Consider the following 16,936-nt stretch of genomic DNA (forward strand, 5'->3'; position numbering starts at 1 on the left):
CCGATGTTGGAAATGAACCCGGGTCGCCGGATTCGTAGCGCACTACCCAAAGCAGATTATAAAGCATGTGTTTTGAATGGTTGTTTGAAGGCCTACAATTTTGGTTGTGCAATCATATGATACGAATATAAAGACAGTTGTGGTAGTGGTTATGCTGGTGATGATCATGATTAAGGTGGTGGTGTTATTGATGATGGAAGTGATTGTGTTGATTATGATGACAATGGTGGTGGTGATGGTTTTGATTCTGATCTAATTGGTTGTGACGACGGTGGTGTTGGAGGTGATTGTGGTGGTGGTGGTGATGATGATGGCGATCATAATAGAGGTGGTTGTGATGATCATGGTGGTCGAGGTTTGTCATGAAGATGATGATGACGATAGTTGTTGTCATAATGGTGATAGAATTGATAATAATTATAATGATGATGATGATGACCATGATTGCGATCAATGACAGCGTCCCTGCCTGCTCACCGCCCTCCGCAGTCACCATCACCACGTACAAGAAGACCCCGCCGCCCGTGCCTCCTCGCACCACCTCGAAGCCGTTCATCTCCGTCACGGCGCAGAGCAGCACCGAGTCAGCACAGGACGCGTACATGGAGAGCAGACCGCACGCCCACCACCACCATCACCACCACCACCACCACCACCAACCGCACCACCACCACCACCATCAGCAACAACAGCAGCAGCAGCAGCAGCACCAACACCATCAGCAGCAACAACAGCAGCACCATCACCACCACGCTGTGCACGGTCAGCACCAACAAGGACAGCCGCTGCCCCAGACTCAGACGCCGACGCAGAGCCAGCCGCAGTCTCAGACGCAGGCCCAGACGCAGACGCAGCCTCAGCAGCTGCACCGGGCCGGCGATCTGAGCTCCCAGACCACCAACTCGTCCTTCAACCAGGACACGGAGGGGCTGAGCAACTCCTCGGAGAGCCTCGACAGCGCCAAGGCCCTCACGGCCGCCATGGACGCGGCGGCCGCTCAGATACACGGGCCCGGGCCCCTGGTGGAGCAGAGCCCCACGGTGGAGGAGGAAGACGAGGACGAAGAAGAAGAGGAGGAAGAGGAGGAGGCGGAGGAAGAAGAGGACGAGTCTGAGTCAGAGGAGGAAGAGGAAGAGGAAATAGAGGTCAAGAGGAAGGAAGAGGAGGAAGAGGATGATGATGATGATGATGACGAGGATGAGGATGACGAGGAGGAGCAGGAGGAGAGGGAGAGGGTTGCACAGACAGAGAGAGAGCGGAAACGGGAGCGGGAGAAGGAGGAAGAGAGGGAGAGGGAACGAGAGCGAGAGAGGGAACGGGAGCACGAGAGGGAGCAGGAGAGGGAGAAGGAGAGCAAGGAGATGGAGGATGAATGCAGGTGGCCCTTGCAGCGCCCGGCGCAGCGTCGGCAACAGAGCCCCACGGCGGAGCGAGGCGCCATGGCGGAGCGAGGCCCCACCACGGCGGAGCGAGGCCCCACCACGGCGGAGCGAGGCGCCGCGTCGGAGCTGCCGGTGGAGAGGGCAGCGCTAGCGCTGGCGGACGTGTCTGTTGCGGAGGTCGACGAGCGGCGCTCATCCATCGGCATTCAGGTGAGAGACGGCCGCCCACGCCGGTAGCGGCCACAACGCGGCCTCCACTCCGGCCTCGCTTCCGTGGCGTGGACGTTGGGGACAAATGCAAGGCAGTCGGGCCGAGCGGCCCCGCAAGCGCTACGATCGGGGCACCTGTTTCACATGCAGAAAGGCGGATGTTCAAATTTCAGTTTGGACACGACTCAGCGCGCCACATATCTCTGGGGGTTGGTAAAGTGTGGAAATTTGAAAACTGTCCCCCCGTCATAAAAATGTGGGATTTCCACCGTTTGCTACTGGCCTGTAATAATTCGCCCCCGCCTCGTGATTCAAGCGATCGTCACAGTTCGGCATCACTTTGATTCACAAGAATACTTTTCTTGTTGTTGCTGTCAACATTGCAGTCAATGTAGCACATTTAGTGGCTGCAGCGGTCACGCGAACCCATGAACGTGCAACTTGTAGCAATTTTAATGTGCTATCGCGGCCATGTTTGGATGCATGATGAACCCGTACATCGTTCCGTGCCTGTTATATGTGTGTATGTTGAACTCCAACCGTGTTAATCGAAGGTGCAGTGCCGGATGTTTTCCTGGACGACGTGGTGATTGTGGCTTAAGGTTTGTGTTGCGTTCGTGGTTGCCTGCCGATGAGTGACACCAATTTGTTAGGCTGTTGACTTTATTGTTGTGCCTCAGGTGGACAGCCCGGCAAAGTCCTCCGACTCATCGGTCGAGGTGAAGAAGGTCAGCCGCTTCCAATCCATCGGCATCCAGGTGGAGGATGAGAAGAGGTGAACATTCTGGCTCGGGGCGTATAGGAACCTGACTCTCGTGAAACGATTTGAATTCATGAATCGTCCTAACGCGACCACGTCTCAAAGAGATGTACCGCTTGAAGGCGACGTGCACATCGAGATGATTTGAAGGGGTTTTTAAAATATAATAATATTATTATCATAATGTCCTTTGTTTATCCAAGAAATACTCACTGGGTCCAAAGACACCTTTTCAGAAGGATCCTGTAATTGGGATGTTTGGCCAATTCCACATGGACGGGTTCACGATCCCACTTGGCATAACAGCCAAACTAAAACGATGTATTGCAGAGGCTTAGGAGTCGTGAGAACATTCTCCCAAAGCGTTAGGTCGGCATTGCTGCCTTGAAAATAAACGTTGGTGAGATGTTAACTACCTCGCCTAATGAACAGGAGGTCGTGGGTTCGATCCTGACCCTGACGTCTGTGTATTTGGAGTTTGCGTGTCTCTCTCTCTCCGTGATCGCGTGGAATTTTCTTTGGGTCCTTCTGTTTTTCCCTCCACATTTAGAATCAACATCGCGCGTTTAGAGTATTTGGCTGCTATACATTTCCACGTGATAAGCCACTTCGTTGAGCTATCATTTGTGGTCAGGTCCCTTCTGAAAAAGAGCTGTGTAGCCCAGGGGGCCTTCTAACCCGGTCAAATAAAATTAAACAACCGCACCGTGTTCACGTGCAACATTTACTTCCACCTCCTGGCCACCTCGCAAGCTGAGCCTGCATCCCCTCTCCGCCCCCAGGTCCCACCACCGCTTCGCGCGCTCCAACAGCATCTCGGCGAGCGTGCAGGCGAACCTGTACGAGGGTGACACGCCGGCGCCGGCCCCCGGCGGCCTGGACCGCGTCCACTCTTGCCGCGGCCTCAAGCCGCCTCCCCCTCCCCCTCCACCACGCCGCAGCTCCGACTCCGACGCCCTCGCTGCCTCCGCCTCTGCCTCGGCTTCTGCCGCCGCCGCCGCCGCCGCGGCCGCGGCCGCCGAAGCCGCGGTGGCGGCGGCGGCCGCCGTCGCCATGCACCCGCACGTGATGCGCGGCTACGCCACCGCCGGCACCACGACCCACGACTCGCCTGGGCCGCCTCCCCCGAGCCTGGCGCCCGTCGGGCCTGAACCGGCACGGCCGAACCACCACCACCACTACCACGGCGGCAGCCCCCGCTTCGCGCAGATCCAGCGGCAGGCGGAGGTGGAACTGGACGACAGCCTGGCAGACTTCGACCCGGCGGGGCTGCCCCCCCCCGAGCCGTGGATGCCCAACGACGCGATGGGGCCATCGCCCGTGCCGCTGCCCTTCCCGCTGCCACCGCCGCCACCGCCTCCGCCGCCGCCGCCGCCGCCGCCACCGCCGCCGCCGCCGCCGCCACCGGTGCCGCCCCCCCCGCATCATCTGTCCCGGCACGACGGGCCGTGGTTTGCACGGTTGCTGCGCGCGGAGAGGGAGCGCATGGAGGGGTGGTGCCACCAGATGGAGCGAGAAGCCCGTGAGAATGAGCTCCCGCAGGAAGGTGGGTAGAGCGCTCGTGCTGCTGCTGCTGCTGCTGCTGGTGCTCGTGATGTTTTTGCCCACAAGAATGCCACCCGTTCATCCCCGCGACATTTTTTTACACCACATATTTGGGGCTCCACATGACGGGCATGGGACATGCGACCATTTTATTCGTGCCCGGGTCAGCCGTTCAGTGCGTCTGTCGAACTTTCCCTTGGACTGTGTTTTGTTCTGTTAGACTTTTCCATCTCTCCCCCCCCGCCTCTCTCTCTCTCTCCAAGCTGTTTTGGAGGTGTAATTCTTGAATGAATATATCTTCTACCCTTAAGTCTTGCTCTGCTAGTGAGTAATCAGGGATTGTGGGTATGGTAAATCGGGTGGCAGGGATGGGCACTCAGAGCCCGCCTCAATAAGCCTACTCTGCTCACGCCGGTGGTCCTGTGGGGATCGCTAAATGAAGTCAATGAGAAGACTTCTGTGGATGGAAGCATTTGCTCATACAAAACAGTTTTTTTACCGAGATACGATACCAACTATTCTGGTGGTGGTGGAAGGTGGCAGTCGTGGTTCTGGTGGCGGAGGTGGGGAGCAGTGGCACAATGGTTAGCCCGCCGAATTACGAACTCGACGACCCGAGTTCGATTTCCGCTCCACAGCCAACGCCAGTGACGATTATCTGAACCGGTCCTGGGCCTCCCCTAGGTCGACTCGGCCTCAAATTAGTATCTGGTGCGGTGTGTAAAAACATCGCCACCCATCCCCTCGTGTGCCATATCCGGGCTTCATACGTGCTTACTTACAGCACTTGCCCCAACAGTCTGTTAAGGCTATACGGGGGATCTGTCTTTTATTTAGTAGTGATGATGGGAGTGGTGTTGATTGTTCTTTTCAGAAGTGGTATTGGTGGTCAGTGTGCCTTCAGCAGTGGTGGCGATGTATTATGATTCTGGTGGTGTGAATGTTTGTTGAACTTCATTCGCACCGTACATAGCCAACCGTGCTAATTTGAGGTGCAGAGAATCGACAACAAACTAAACACAAGAAGAAGTTGTAAAGACATGAGTTTAGGAGTGGTGCTGTCTGTCTGTGGTGGTTGGTGGTTGGTGGTGGTGTTGGTAGTGCTGTGGTGGTGGCAGTGATTGGGGCGGTGCTGTAGTTATGATGGTGGCAGTGGTTGTGGTGGTGCTGTGGTCGTGGTGGTGCTGTGGTTGTGGTGGTGGCAGTGGTTGTGGTGGTGCTGTGGTTGTGGTGGTGCTGTGGTTGTGGTGGTGCTGTGGTGGTGCTGTGGTTGTGGTGGTGGCAGTGGTTGTGGTGGTGCTGTGGTTGTGGTGGTGCTGTGGTTGTGGTGCTGCTGTGGTTGTGGTGGTGGCAGTGGTTGTGGTGGTGCTGTGGTTGTGGTGGTGCTGTGGTTGCGGTGGCAGTGGTTGTGGTGGTGCTGTGGTTGTGGTGGTGCTGCCTGTACTTGTGTTGCACGGTGGCGGCAGTCGTCATTATTCCACTTTAGCAACAAAGAGCACTTGTGTCGCTTTCAATGAAAGTGAAATGAGCGGCACAGAAACACTTTGACGTGATTGCACATGAACACGATGACGAGGCTTCAATAGTGGGGACTCATTCATTATTCCTCTATTGAAGCAAAACATGGAATTATCATTGCCACGCTATTGTTTACCTGGCTGGATGCTGGACTCGCAAATCAGGCATTGAGCCAGCCCATGGCCTTTCAGGAGTTAATAAAGTCACTCACTTTGTCGGGAAGTCAACAACAGACCTCCTGCTGCTGCGAGTGACGTGTTGGTGTGTGTGAGTAGGCTGTATCCAGCCGTGGATAGATCACGGCTGAGGATGACGATGCTGGCCCACCCATACTGGACATGTGTGAAACAGAGCTGCACGCTGATCAGATTCCTCCAGTCTAACTAAAGATTCTGACGACACTGTTGGAGGGACGCGGCCGTTGTTTTAACTCCGGCTCCTTGTCCCTTCGGCAGTGCTCGGCAAGATCGCCAACGCGGTGGACAGCGCCCACGAGCTCATGACGGAGAAGTTCCAGCAGTTCCACGAGCTGTGCTACCAATGCACGGTGAGCCGCTGCCGCTACATTGCACACACAGTCCCCACGTCGACTGGACAGATCGTCGTCTCTCCCTGCACCAGCAGGGACGGGGGAGTCCACAGCACGTGGGCGGCACAACGACCCCGTGACTCCTGTTTCACTCGGCCTACCGTTTCGAAAATGGCCGGCAAATTCTCGCTGTGTGTCACTGTTTTTAGCCGCACGAATCGGGTACCAGAGTTGAGAATTGTGTCGACCCGACAACACGACGTTTCAATGTACGTCCCGTTCAGTCACTTCTTCTTCATCGCTTAAAATGGATTCTTGCACTCGCGATACATGCGTAGAGTGCCGCTCGCGAGGAGAGATGATGTTTGTACGCAGATCGTTTTCAAATCGCGTGACAATTGTCACGTTTAGCCTAATGGAGTGGAACAAAAAAATCGTAGAAATGAGACGTGAGCAATTGAAAAAAGAGAAGCGACGCAAATCAATACGGTCAAATTAAGACAAGAAAGAATCTCTTCAAACACCAAACACTGATTGGCCAACACCAGTTTCAAAGACAATGCCATATGTTATCGGAGCATGTTTGTTTGCATGTTCACCACAAAGTACGTGTGGTTAATGTGGACTTGATTCCTTGCAAAAGGTAACTATTTGGTCTTTGAACATCTTAACACCTGTTTAATAGCCATGAAGGGTAAAACATATTCTTATTTTTCATACTTTGATACTGGAAAAAAAGGTCCCATGATAAGAAATCAACAATGTTTCCTCAAATCGCGTCCCAACCCAGATTCCGTGATGATAATCACGGAGTCTCTACGGCCAATGGTGGCGGCGCTGGTGGTGGTGGTGATGGGGGAGAGGGAAATCTTATACGCCCACTGGTTTCACAGCTGCACGTTCATCCGTCGGCATTTGCTCGTTACGCAGTCGGCGTTATTCCTTGATTCCGCTTTGCCGCAGTTTATTTGCGTTGCGGTCGAGGGCTTTCGCAGGCGGACCTTTCGCTCGCCGGTGCCTCGGGAGGAGGATTGCGGGACTCAAAACCCCTTGGGCAAATCAATTTTTTTCATCTTCATTGCGGCTAATTGCGCATCAAACGGCGGAGACAAAATGAGGGCCAAACGCAATTGGGACGCGGGGTCCCGACCGCGACGGTCGCGGTGAGGATGTTTCCGCTCGTCTTGGTGCAGGATTAGCATAAACTGAGACGCCGCCTCAGTGTAGCCATAAATCACTGGCACACTCTCGTTTGCCGCTCGGGATGCCAGGGTGCGGAGTGGGGGGGGAGAACGGGGACCGTGAATGGGTTAACAAAAGCTGCCGTCAGGAATAAGATGAATTAAGTGAGCTGGCCGCTGCTGCGGATTGCTCTTTCACGCAACCGAAGCCTGAAAAGTTTGAGGAATCTCTCCCTTTATATCATCAGTGGGGATGGAATTGCAGCTGACTTCACGGTTTTGTTTTAGTGGTCAGTGATAGAGGTTAGGGTTGGAGGCTATAGTGACTTCAGATTGGCCAATCACTGGTATTTTTGTTCTTTAACAAACAAAAATATGTTTTTTTATCAAATGTTTTCCTGTTTGTACTATCATTGTTACGTCGCGAAATGAACAATCAGTTAGGCTCTCTCGCAGAGCACTGCAACCCTTCGTTTAAAAGAATGGCCCATAGAAGCGGATATCACAAAGCTCCTTCTAAGTTCCCTTCAAAAATCCACGCGACCACGGGGGAGAGAGAGAGAAAACATGCAAACTCCAAATATACAACAGTGGTCAGGGCGCCACGGTGGCGAGATGTTAACTACCTCGCATGGCATGCAGGGGGTTGTGGGTTCAATCCCGACCCTGACGCCTATAAATTTGGAGTTTGCGTGTTCTCCCCGTGGTCGTTGAGCTATCATTTGTGGTCAGGTCGCTTCTGAAAAAGAGCCATGTAGCTCAGTGGTCCTTACCTGGTAAAATAAAAATAATAATACAAATATATGTAATTTGTTTTTTTATAAATAGGTCAGGATCGAACCCACCACCTCCTGTATACCAGGCAAGGTAGTTAACATCTCACCACCCTGGCGCCCCCTATCTTTGGCAAGAAGGAGGTTTCCCCACCGCTGTGTTTATCTAATCGCATCAACTGCCCTCCCTCTGGGGGCCTCCCACTTCGTGTCCCCGGCTGCCCCCAGGACCCTGGCGCGGACGCATGGGCAACGTCGCAGGAGATGGCACGCTTCTGGGAAACGCTGCAGCTCTCCATCGAGGAGATCAGCCTCAAGTTCGACGAGCTGCTGCAGCTCCGAGCGAACGACTGGAAAGCGGCCGAGAACGGCGACCGCAAGGCGAGTGCCGGTGCCGCCGTTGGCCGTCGCCACTGGTCGTGGGGACGGTAGTTGAGGGGGGGGGGGGGCGGTTGGGTTCGTGCAATTATCCGCAGGGTTGAATTTGTGCTATTTGTTTGTCTTTGTCCACGATTTGATTACAGTTGCGTTGTCGGCATCCAACCTATAAACAAATCACCTGCAGTGCGCCTGGTCTCGTATCGGAGGCGCCTCGATAGGGCTTGGATGGGTGACCACCTCCGATTAGCTAGGATTGACTACGCACAGTGTGAAAAAAAAGTTCAACATACATACAAAGTGGTGTCCTAGGCTGCTGCTGTGAGGCTACAGTGTGGGCAGGGGGCACTGCAGCAGAATCCATTGCTGTGGTCTTCTCGGTGCTCTGGCGTCTTTGCTCCTCATCTTCACCAATGTCGTAAAATAACCCCTACGTGGCGTGGAAAGGCACTCGTTCAGCAGTGGCTTGAGAGAAGGGCTGGAAATGCACATCGGCATCATGTCCTGAGAACTCTCACAGGAGTCGATGCGTCACCGCATGTCTCAGAAAGCGTCCCACAGAGGGAGATATCGTAGAACTGCTTCTGAGATCACTTTGAATCTACACACTCGGCGGTGCACTTACCACGTGCCTGGAATAGAGAATTATTTTTTTTCCAAGGTGGTCAAATTGATATATTTTTCATTCCCAGAGGTAAAATGTTTCCATGTTGTGTGAAAACCCCAATTTATTTTGATGGGTTTGCTTCTACCGTCTTCAGTGAGCAGGCTTAGACCATCAACTTGGTACACTTGAGAACCTTGCATCATCACATTTCAATCTGTGTAAGACTTTGGGTCTTTATTCTAGTGGTTATGTCTCTGTGAGTCTGTGTGTCTCTGTATAACTCAATGAGTCTCTATATTAGCTATTGTTGACCAAGCTGAGACCGCAAAAATCGCTACACTTGAGACCCTATTTTAATCACAGGCAGGTGAATCCCATATTCGAATCCATTGTCCTCGTATTTCACCTTGGGTTTTGTTGAAAGTTGTACGTATGTGTACATTTTCTGCAGGTAGTATATGTTGACCATTTCCAAGTCCAGATCAGGAATCGACTCAGTCCGTCAGTCTTCCAAGGCTGATAAAATAATTACCAATCTTGTAAAAGACAACAGTGATTGTCCTATCATTAAATTGTAACAGGAATATAATCGTAAACATAAAATAAGCACCACTGCACCCAGTTCATTTGATCAATATAGCTGCTATATGTAATTATAACGATCCATGGGCAGATAGCCCGTAGGTGTCCACTGCACATTTCATCATATATTTCCACTTTCCTCTGTCTTGTGCCAATATGCTCAAGTAGTGTCACATCTTTCTTTGGCCAAGCTCTTATGCCATCAAGCCTTCTCTGTTAGGTCTTTATCTTTTTCCGGCTCATTCCATTTTTCCCGAACAACGCACTTTTAATTTTCCTGTTGTTTTGATTTAAAGCTTTCGTGACTGCAGTAATTCATATTCTTAGGTCTTTCGGTAAAGTCACGTTGAAGGGAAACAAAATATATATTTTATTACAATAAAATAATAAAATATATTTTTATTAGAATAAAAAATACTAATAAAAAATAAAATAATACCGATAAAATAATAAAACATTAATAATAAACTATATATTTTGTTATTTTATACGTGACTTTACCGAAAGAGCTAAGAATATGAATTGTCCTGTTGTTGCCTATCACACACGTGTGTCCGAATAGTGCCAGTGTCCTGCTCATCACTGCCAATATTTATTCTGTATATTTATCCATTATATATCCTATCTTTTATTCTGTTTATTTCTCCTCTGCTGTTCAGCGAGAGCAGGACGACAGGAGGGTGGCCCCAACTGCCCAGGCAGACAAGAGGGCGCCGTCTCCCTTGGAAGAGTCCAAGTCGTCCCGGAGCTCCTCGCCGCCGCTGCCGCCCCTGCACATGCTACCGCCGCCGCTGATGGCAGAGGAGCGGCGCGCCGCTTTCTTCCGCGAGGATCGGAAGGTGCCGCCTCCGGTGCCCAAGAAACCACCCAAGGGCTCGTTGCCTTCCTTCCCCTGCCGGCAGCGATCTGTGGACTTCGACAGTCGGCCGCGGGGCTGGCTGGAGGGCGCCGAGGGCCCGCTGGGCGCCGGGGGCGTGGCGGCGGCGGCGGACCGTGCCGCACGCATGGAGAAGGCCAGCAGCGTGGAGGCTTCGTTCATGCCTGAGGCCCAGACGCGGCTTTAGACCAGAGTGTGGGCTCATGCCAGTCTGTAGACTGGCGTGTGGCCCTAGTTCGGACTGTTGCTGGGGGCTGGCTTTAGGCCGGAGTGTGGGCACAGGGTAGTTTATAGGCTGGAGTATGAGCTCATGCCAGGCCTATCGCCTGGGTCCAGTTCAGGCGATAGGCCAAAGTGTGGGCCCAGACTCAGTTGTAGGCTGTGGTGTGGCCTCAGGCTAAGCCGTTGGCTTCAGTGGAGTAAATGGGCTCTGGCAGACAGTCATGGGCGACGGCTTTCTGGGACACTACTATGGGATGTGGAGTTGACATTTGAGTTCTGTTCTTTTCGGTTTTCCTTTTCTGTACTTGGGCTATAACTAAAATGGTTGTTCAAAATCACGATGCTTCTCTCCATTATCTTCACCCATTGTACTTATCTACTTGTAAGCGTGTCTGTTTGGTTGTTGTTGTTCTTCTCAGTTTTTATTTGTGCCAAACTTTCCTGCTGCCGAACAGAGGTCATCTCCTAGCACCGATGTTGTAGGTTAGGAAGCAGAAAAATCTGCCGCACAAAAAATTTACACCGAACAAAAAACGTCCCTAAAACAACGCTCCTTTAAACCAAACCGCGTTGCTGAGCAGTGTTGGCGAAATCTCGTTTTCTAGGCCTTTTTTGGTGCCAACGGGAAGCAGGGCTTGGCGAACAGTGGCTCCAATCCTACGCCTCGTGCCACATTTATTCATAACCACATGGCCATACCCGGCGCTGAAGCTGGGCCACGGGCAAGCGTCCGTTTGCGAACAGTACAGGGTATTCATGAACCTCCGCTATCGAGGGGACAATCTTGCGCAGAACTTGCGACCCATCGCTCTGCCGCCGCTTGTGCCCACGCACACTCTGGGCCCAAAGTGTTTTGTGAAGACCTTTTCGTCCCTGGAGTAACCATCTTTGCATTTTTCGTACGGTAGTTATCAACCCCCTCCCACTAATAGCCATGAGAAAAACAGAATGAAAAGCCCTGTACCATATCATGCACGCATTCTTTCAGGCCATATTGCATTTCAATTCACATTAATGGCAAGAGGACCTCGTCGCTTCACTACAGGAGAATATAACGTGAAAGTTCCGCAAAGTCACACAAAACGCCAGAGCACAAATGTAAATGCAGACATTCTGAGCAATTCGGTGGGGGGGGGGGGGCACCCACCAAGGCCCACTACCCAACCACCCCCCACACCCCACCTTCAAGGCTTACAACTCCAAAGGACGTGGGAATAGAGCGAGTTTGTTTTGACCCAATGTGTTTTTTAGGAGGTTCCCTCCATCCACAAGTAGAAGACAACCCGTCGGGAGGGTGAGCGATGCGGTGGGGGGGGGGGGGGTTGTATAAGTCGGGACCCCGCAATTCGCCAGGCTCGCCCTCCGCACGCCTATCGTGCACTTGCCACCACCGTGTGCGGTTTCACGGCCGGTCGGTGCTGGTGGTGGCGACACGGAGTGCTGGGCAGGCCACCAACCCCCCACGCCGGGGGTAGCTCCGATATTTAAACACTCTGAGAGTGTGCGCCCACTTGGGGCACGCTCTGCGGCGGTGCGGCAGTGCGTGTCCCAAGTGGGCGCCGTGGCGGCGAGATGTTAACTACCTCGCCTGGTATACAGGAGGTCATGGACTCGATCCCGACGCTGACGCCTGTTGTGTATTTGGAGTTTGCATGTTCTCTCTCCCCCCTTGGTCACGTGGGTTTTTCTCCGGGTCCTCCGTTTTTTTTTCCCTCTGCATTTAGAAACATGCGTTTCGAGCGTTTGGCTGCTATAAATTTCCACATGATCAGTCAAATCACTTCTGAAAAAAGCTATGTAGCTCAGCGGGCCTTACCTGGTAATATAAAAAAAAGTTTAAATAAAAAAAACTGTTTAAAGCAACTCAAACCATGTACGCACACATTCGCGGTGCATACATGTGTGGGCAGGTATGTCCATAGGCACAGCCGTTGACATTATGACACATCAATATTCCTCATAAATATGGGCTAGCGCAGACATGGGCAAAGTACGGCCCCCGGGCCGTATATCCGGCCCGCCGAACTTGTCCAAATATTATTATTAGATTACATTTTATCTTTCTCCTGTAATGCCCCCATTTACCCATTAGATGGCGCACTTTGACCGGCCCCTCTGTCAAACTTTAGAATCCATTGTGGCCCGCGAGTCAAATAATTTGCCCACCCCTGGGCTAGCGTCATGCCTGGCCACCTTTGTTGCTCCAGTACTGATGTTCAACTGCATTAGGTACCTATTTAAGTCGGCATCGACATAGGGAAAGCCAAGGACAGGTACAGATAACACTTAATGCCACTGATTTTATTTTTGACTTGGAGTCGAACCCGTGTTATTCTGGTTCATAGTGCGTTGTGTGAACCTCTGCACCAGAGCTTCGCACATACACACGCATTTCATATACAAAGTCAAAGATCCCCCCCGTACAGCCTTCAACAGGCCGTTGGGGCAAGTGTTGTTAGCGATCACCTATGAAGACCCGCACAGAACACAGGGGGGCGAGTGGAAAACACCACACCCAGCCGCCTTTGTCTCCCTGGTGCTGATGTTTACACACCGCACAAGGTACTCATTTAAGGCTGAGTCGACCTAGGGGAGGTGCAGGATCGGCTCATTCATACAAAAAAACAAAGATCCCCCATATAGCCTTAACAGACTTGGGGAAAGTGCTGTTAGCGAGCATCTATGAAGGCCGGAACGGTACACGAGGGGGTGGGTGGCCAGCACCACCCCCGGCCGCCTTTCTCTCCATAGTGGCGATGTTTACACACCGCACCAAGTACCCATTTGAAGCTGAGTCGACCTAGGAGAGGCCCAGAACCGGTACAGATAATCGTCACCGGTGTTGGCCGTGAGCGGGAATCAAACTCGGGTCGCCGGGTTTGCAGAGCTGCGCGCAAATCACTTCACTACCGCACACGCATAAAAACACACACTATACATAGTTATACACACAGAAGCATATTGCACAATTAAATGAATCCATGCTACCAGCGCCTGGGTTTTGTATTCACAGTTAACTGGGTGTTTAAATGGGGCTACACCTATGACGTGATTACCCACAGTCCCGCCGTTACGTTTAATGTTTGTTTTTTGACATTCTACAAAGTGCCATATGTACTCTTGCCATCTAATATGTATATAATCTCGTAATATACATACATGAAATATACATATATACAGTATATATACGAAGCAAAAAAACAACAAGCCACCACCACTACCAGAGATAGCTACATGCTCAATATTGTCCTTTGTTATGCGATCCTAAGCAGATGGTTGCGTCCAATGCCATTACGTAACATCGACGGCAATAATCGTCACCCCATGTTGACGAGGACGGTGGCGATGCTAACGGCAATTCTCTAAATGGTTTGACCTGCACGCACGCCCATAAACCCACCATATTAGTGTGTAGCCTGTACTCTGGGTCAGGGATGTGGGGAAGAGTGACTCACACGATGTATTTTTACCCCTCCCACACGTATTTTTTTTGCAGAACTGCGTGCGCCCGTGTATTATAATACCAATAAAGTATGAACTTTGTGTGTGTAGAGGCTAACGGGACTGGCAAAGACAAGACGGACGGGGTGGATGGGCGATTAGGCAGTTGTGTGTGCGTATGCCTCTTCTAGATTTTGAAATGGGGACCTAGGACTTTGAACTTGCATGGTTCTACTATCGTGAAGTTCGTGACTCGTTCCGGCTTTTTGCGCTTAGAAAACCCTCCTCCCGTGATGTGTACCGCACCATCGCGTCGCGGTTACTTCTGTATTTAATGAGCGCCGCGCTGTCAATCACACGCACACATTTACACACACACACGCACACATTTACACACACACACGCGCACATTTACACACACACACGCGCGCGAGCGCGCACAAATATGCATACGTACACGCACGCACACCCAGGCAACGGCGATTCATTATTCAATTTAATTTATTACTCGAAAGTAAGACTATATTTATTTAAAATATATTTTGATGTAGTGTCAGTTTACTTGAAATCAAGTTTGGTCGGTTTTATTCTGGGAGGTCGGGTGGTTCAGTATCATGCCTCATATCAGTAAGCGTGCGTTTGATTTCATATCTTATAATATTTGCTGGTAAAATGAATACGTAAATAAAAAGAATGAAAGGTTTCTACGCTCTGGTGAGACTTCGTGTTTTGCACTTGGGTGGTCTGTTGAGGGTCATCCCACAAAAGATCTGTCAATACCCGGGGACCCCCTTAACTATAATTATGTAAAGTAAAGAAGGAGCAACCTCTGCGAATGAGAGATGCGACATCCACGTCGTCCCGTTGGCCTGGCGAGTCTCTGGTAACTATGAAAGTTCTCACGAGCGTTCATTTCGTTCACGACATCAGCGGGGGAAAAAAAATGTGTGCCGATGGGAGTGTTTATCAACGGGTTTCGTTTATCCATAATACAGGGTTTTTTTTTGTTAGATCGCGTAAAAAAACTGTATCGTTAAACCCGCCACCACCCGACATAGCCAATTAGTAATGTTTTGTCACGTAAAGAGAACATACCAATTCGTTACTAGTACAGCACACCGGTGTGTTGGAAAGTTATAATTGCTGGTGAAACAGCCGGTTAGATTTGATGAAGCTAGTTTTAATTACTGGCGAAACGTCGTACTCAAATTGTAAATGTGGATTTTCTCTCCAATACACCGGTGTGGTGTACTAGTAACGAATTGGCATGTTCTGTTTACGTGACAAAACCTTACTAATTGGCTATGTCGGGTGGCGGCGGGTTTAACGACACACATTTATATATTCACGCGATGTAACCCAAATAAAACATGTATTATGGATGACATTGGTCGCGGAAGCCGCCTCCTCCGTGTTAAACCGCGTTTCGTTTAGCAAAAGAATACCACGAGTTGGTGAAAGGCAAGCGTAATGACGACGACGATGACGACTCACTACTCAAACCAAAGACAAAAACGCGACTCATCATCGCGAGACAGTTGACTTCATAGGCGGGGACGCAGATGGCGATCACTGAACGGCAGACTGGAAGTGGAAAATCGGCGGAATGTGCAGGACATGCACTGAGCTCACCGATTGGCTGACCTGGTAATATTGGACAGGGCGAGAGCCCACAACCCTCACGTCTGCATTGAATAACTAAACAGTGGACCAAATGGTTTACCCCAATTAACACGTGTCACGGCAACAATCTTGCCAGTTTATTACTGCTTCGGTCTGCCGTTTAGCAATGTGGTACGACGTTTTTTTTTTGCTGGTGATTACAACCGGCATCGTCAGGCAGTTTCCAGACGATACGATTCGGGAGTGTGTCAGGCGGAGAGGAGGGGACGGTTTAACGGTGCAGATCTTACGCATTCTGACCCCACGTCAAGTTACGAATCGTAACATTTGTTCACGGAAGCCTCCGCGCTAAATTCACCGCAGGCCCACCCACGTCCGTCCCCTTTTACAACTCATCAGTCCAGGATGTTCACCGATGACCTTGATGTACACACACATGGTCAAATTCCCCTTTGAGCCTGTTTTGCATTGCATTGCGCAACTCTTAATTCTTTGAGTGGCCGTTATGCGGCGAAATATTACATATCGCTTTTACCCACGCTCGAAGCGCTGAACAGTAAAAAGTATTCAATATTATACATACTAAAAAACTATTTCGTGAATAAAAAAAAAACAATGTGCATATGTATCATACATAAGAGCAGCATGGAGAACATTCAAGGGACGGAATATATCAGGTGGGAGAGTCGAAGAGGGAACTGAAGCCAGATTATGAGACCCTTTTGAACAGTTTTTAATTGAGATTTGAAGGTGGAGATTGACTCGGCGGATCTGATCTCAACGGACGGTGACGTTCCATCGCCCTTAGGGGCAACCGAGGAGAAGGCCCTGCCACCCAGTGGAGCGGAGGTTGGTGGGAGACACAACGAGTTCCGTGGGCGACGGAGGATCTTCAACGTCCCAGCCGTGCACCTCCGCGGGGTTTGTTTTGCCGCCCAAGTTGTTCTTGGTTCGAATTCCGCGGCGGCCGCGTTGGGCCGCACGTGCAACGGCGATACCCTCGGCCCCGGAGCATAAAGCAACACCACGGCAAAGGGGGGGGGGGGGTGATGGGGGGGGGCTGATTCATTCAGTCGCTCATTCATTCACTTACTGCAGGCAGACCCAGACGTCTCACCGCCCGACCGTAAATTAATAATACAGAGACAAGGAAACCCCACCCCGTGTAGCCTGCAGAGACTGTAGGGGCAAGAGCTGTTAGCGAGCACGTACGAAGGCCGGCACGGCACACGAGGGAGGTGGGTGGCCAGCACCACGCCCGGCCCGCCTTTGTCTCCCCAGTGGCGATGTTTACGCACCGCACCAGGT

General features: G+C 51.4%; 1 protein-coding gene across 3 annotated transcripts in view; it reads left to right on the plus strand.

Annotated features, from left to right (window-relative positions):
• Nucleotides 1-14,708, plus strand: part of LOC116958104 (disks large-associated protein 1-like) — a 186,868-nt gene extending 172,160 nt beyond the window's left edge. For all 3 annotated transcript variants that reach the window (XM_076073480.1, XM_076073487.1, XM_076073484.1), the window contains 6 exons: nt 490-1,592; nt 2,273-2,367; nt 3,135-3,898; nt 5,871-5,962; nt 8,127-8,279; nt 10,125-14,708. In XM_076073480.1, coding sequence (XP_075929595.1) covers nt 490-1,592; nt 2,273-2,367; nt 3,135-3,898; nt 5,871-5,962; nt 8,127-8,279; nt 10,125-10,529 — 2,612 coding nt within the window. In that variant the 3' untranslated portion in view covers nt 10,530-14,708. The remainder of the gene's footprint in view (nt 1-489; nt 1,593-2,272; nt 2,368-3,134; nt 3,899-5,870; nt 5,963-8,126; nt 8,280-10,124) is intronic.
• Nucleotides 14,709-16,936: the final 2,228 nt, after the last annotated feature.

The sequence above is a fragment of the Petromyzon marinus genome, chromosome 3 (genome assembly GCF_048934315.1).
Source record: "Petromyzon marinus isolate PM22_M1 ecotype Great Lakes invasive population chromosome 3, UKy_Petmar_22M1.pri1.0, whole genome shotgun sequence".
NCBI lineage: Eukaryota > Metazoa > Chordata > Hyperoartia > Petromyzontiformes > Petromyzontidae > Petromyzon > Petromyzon marinus.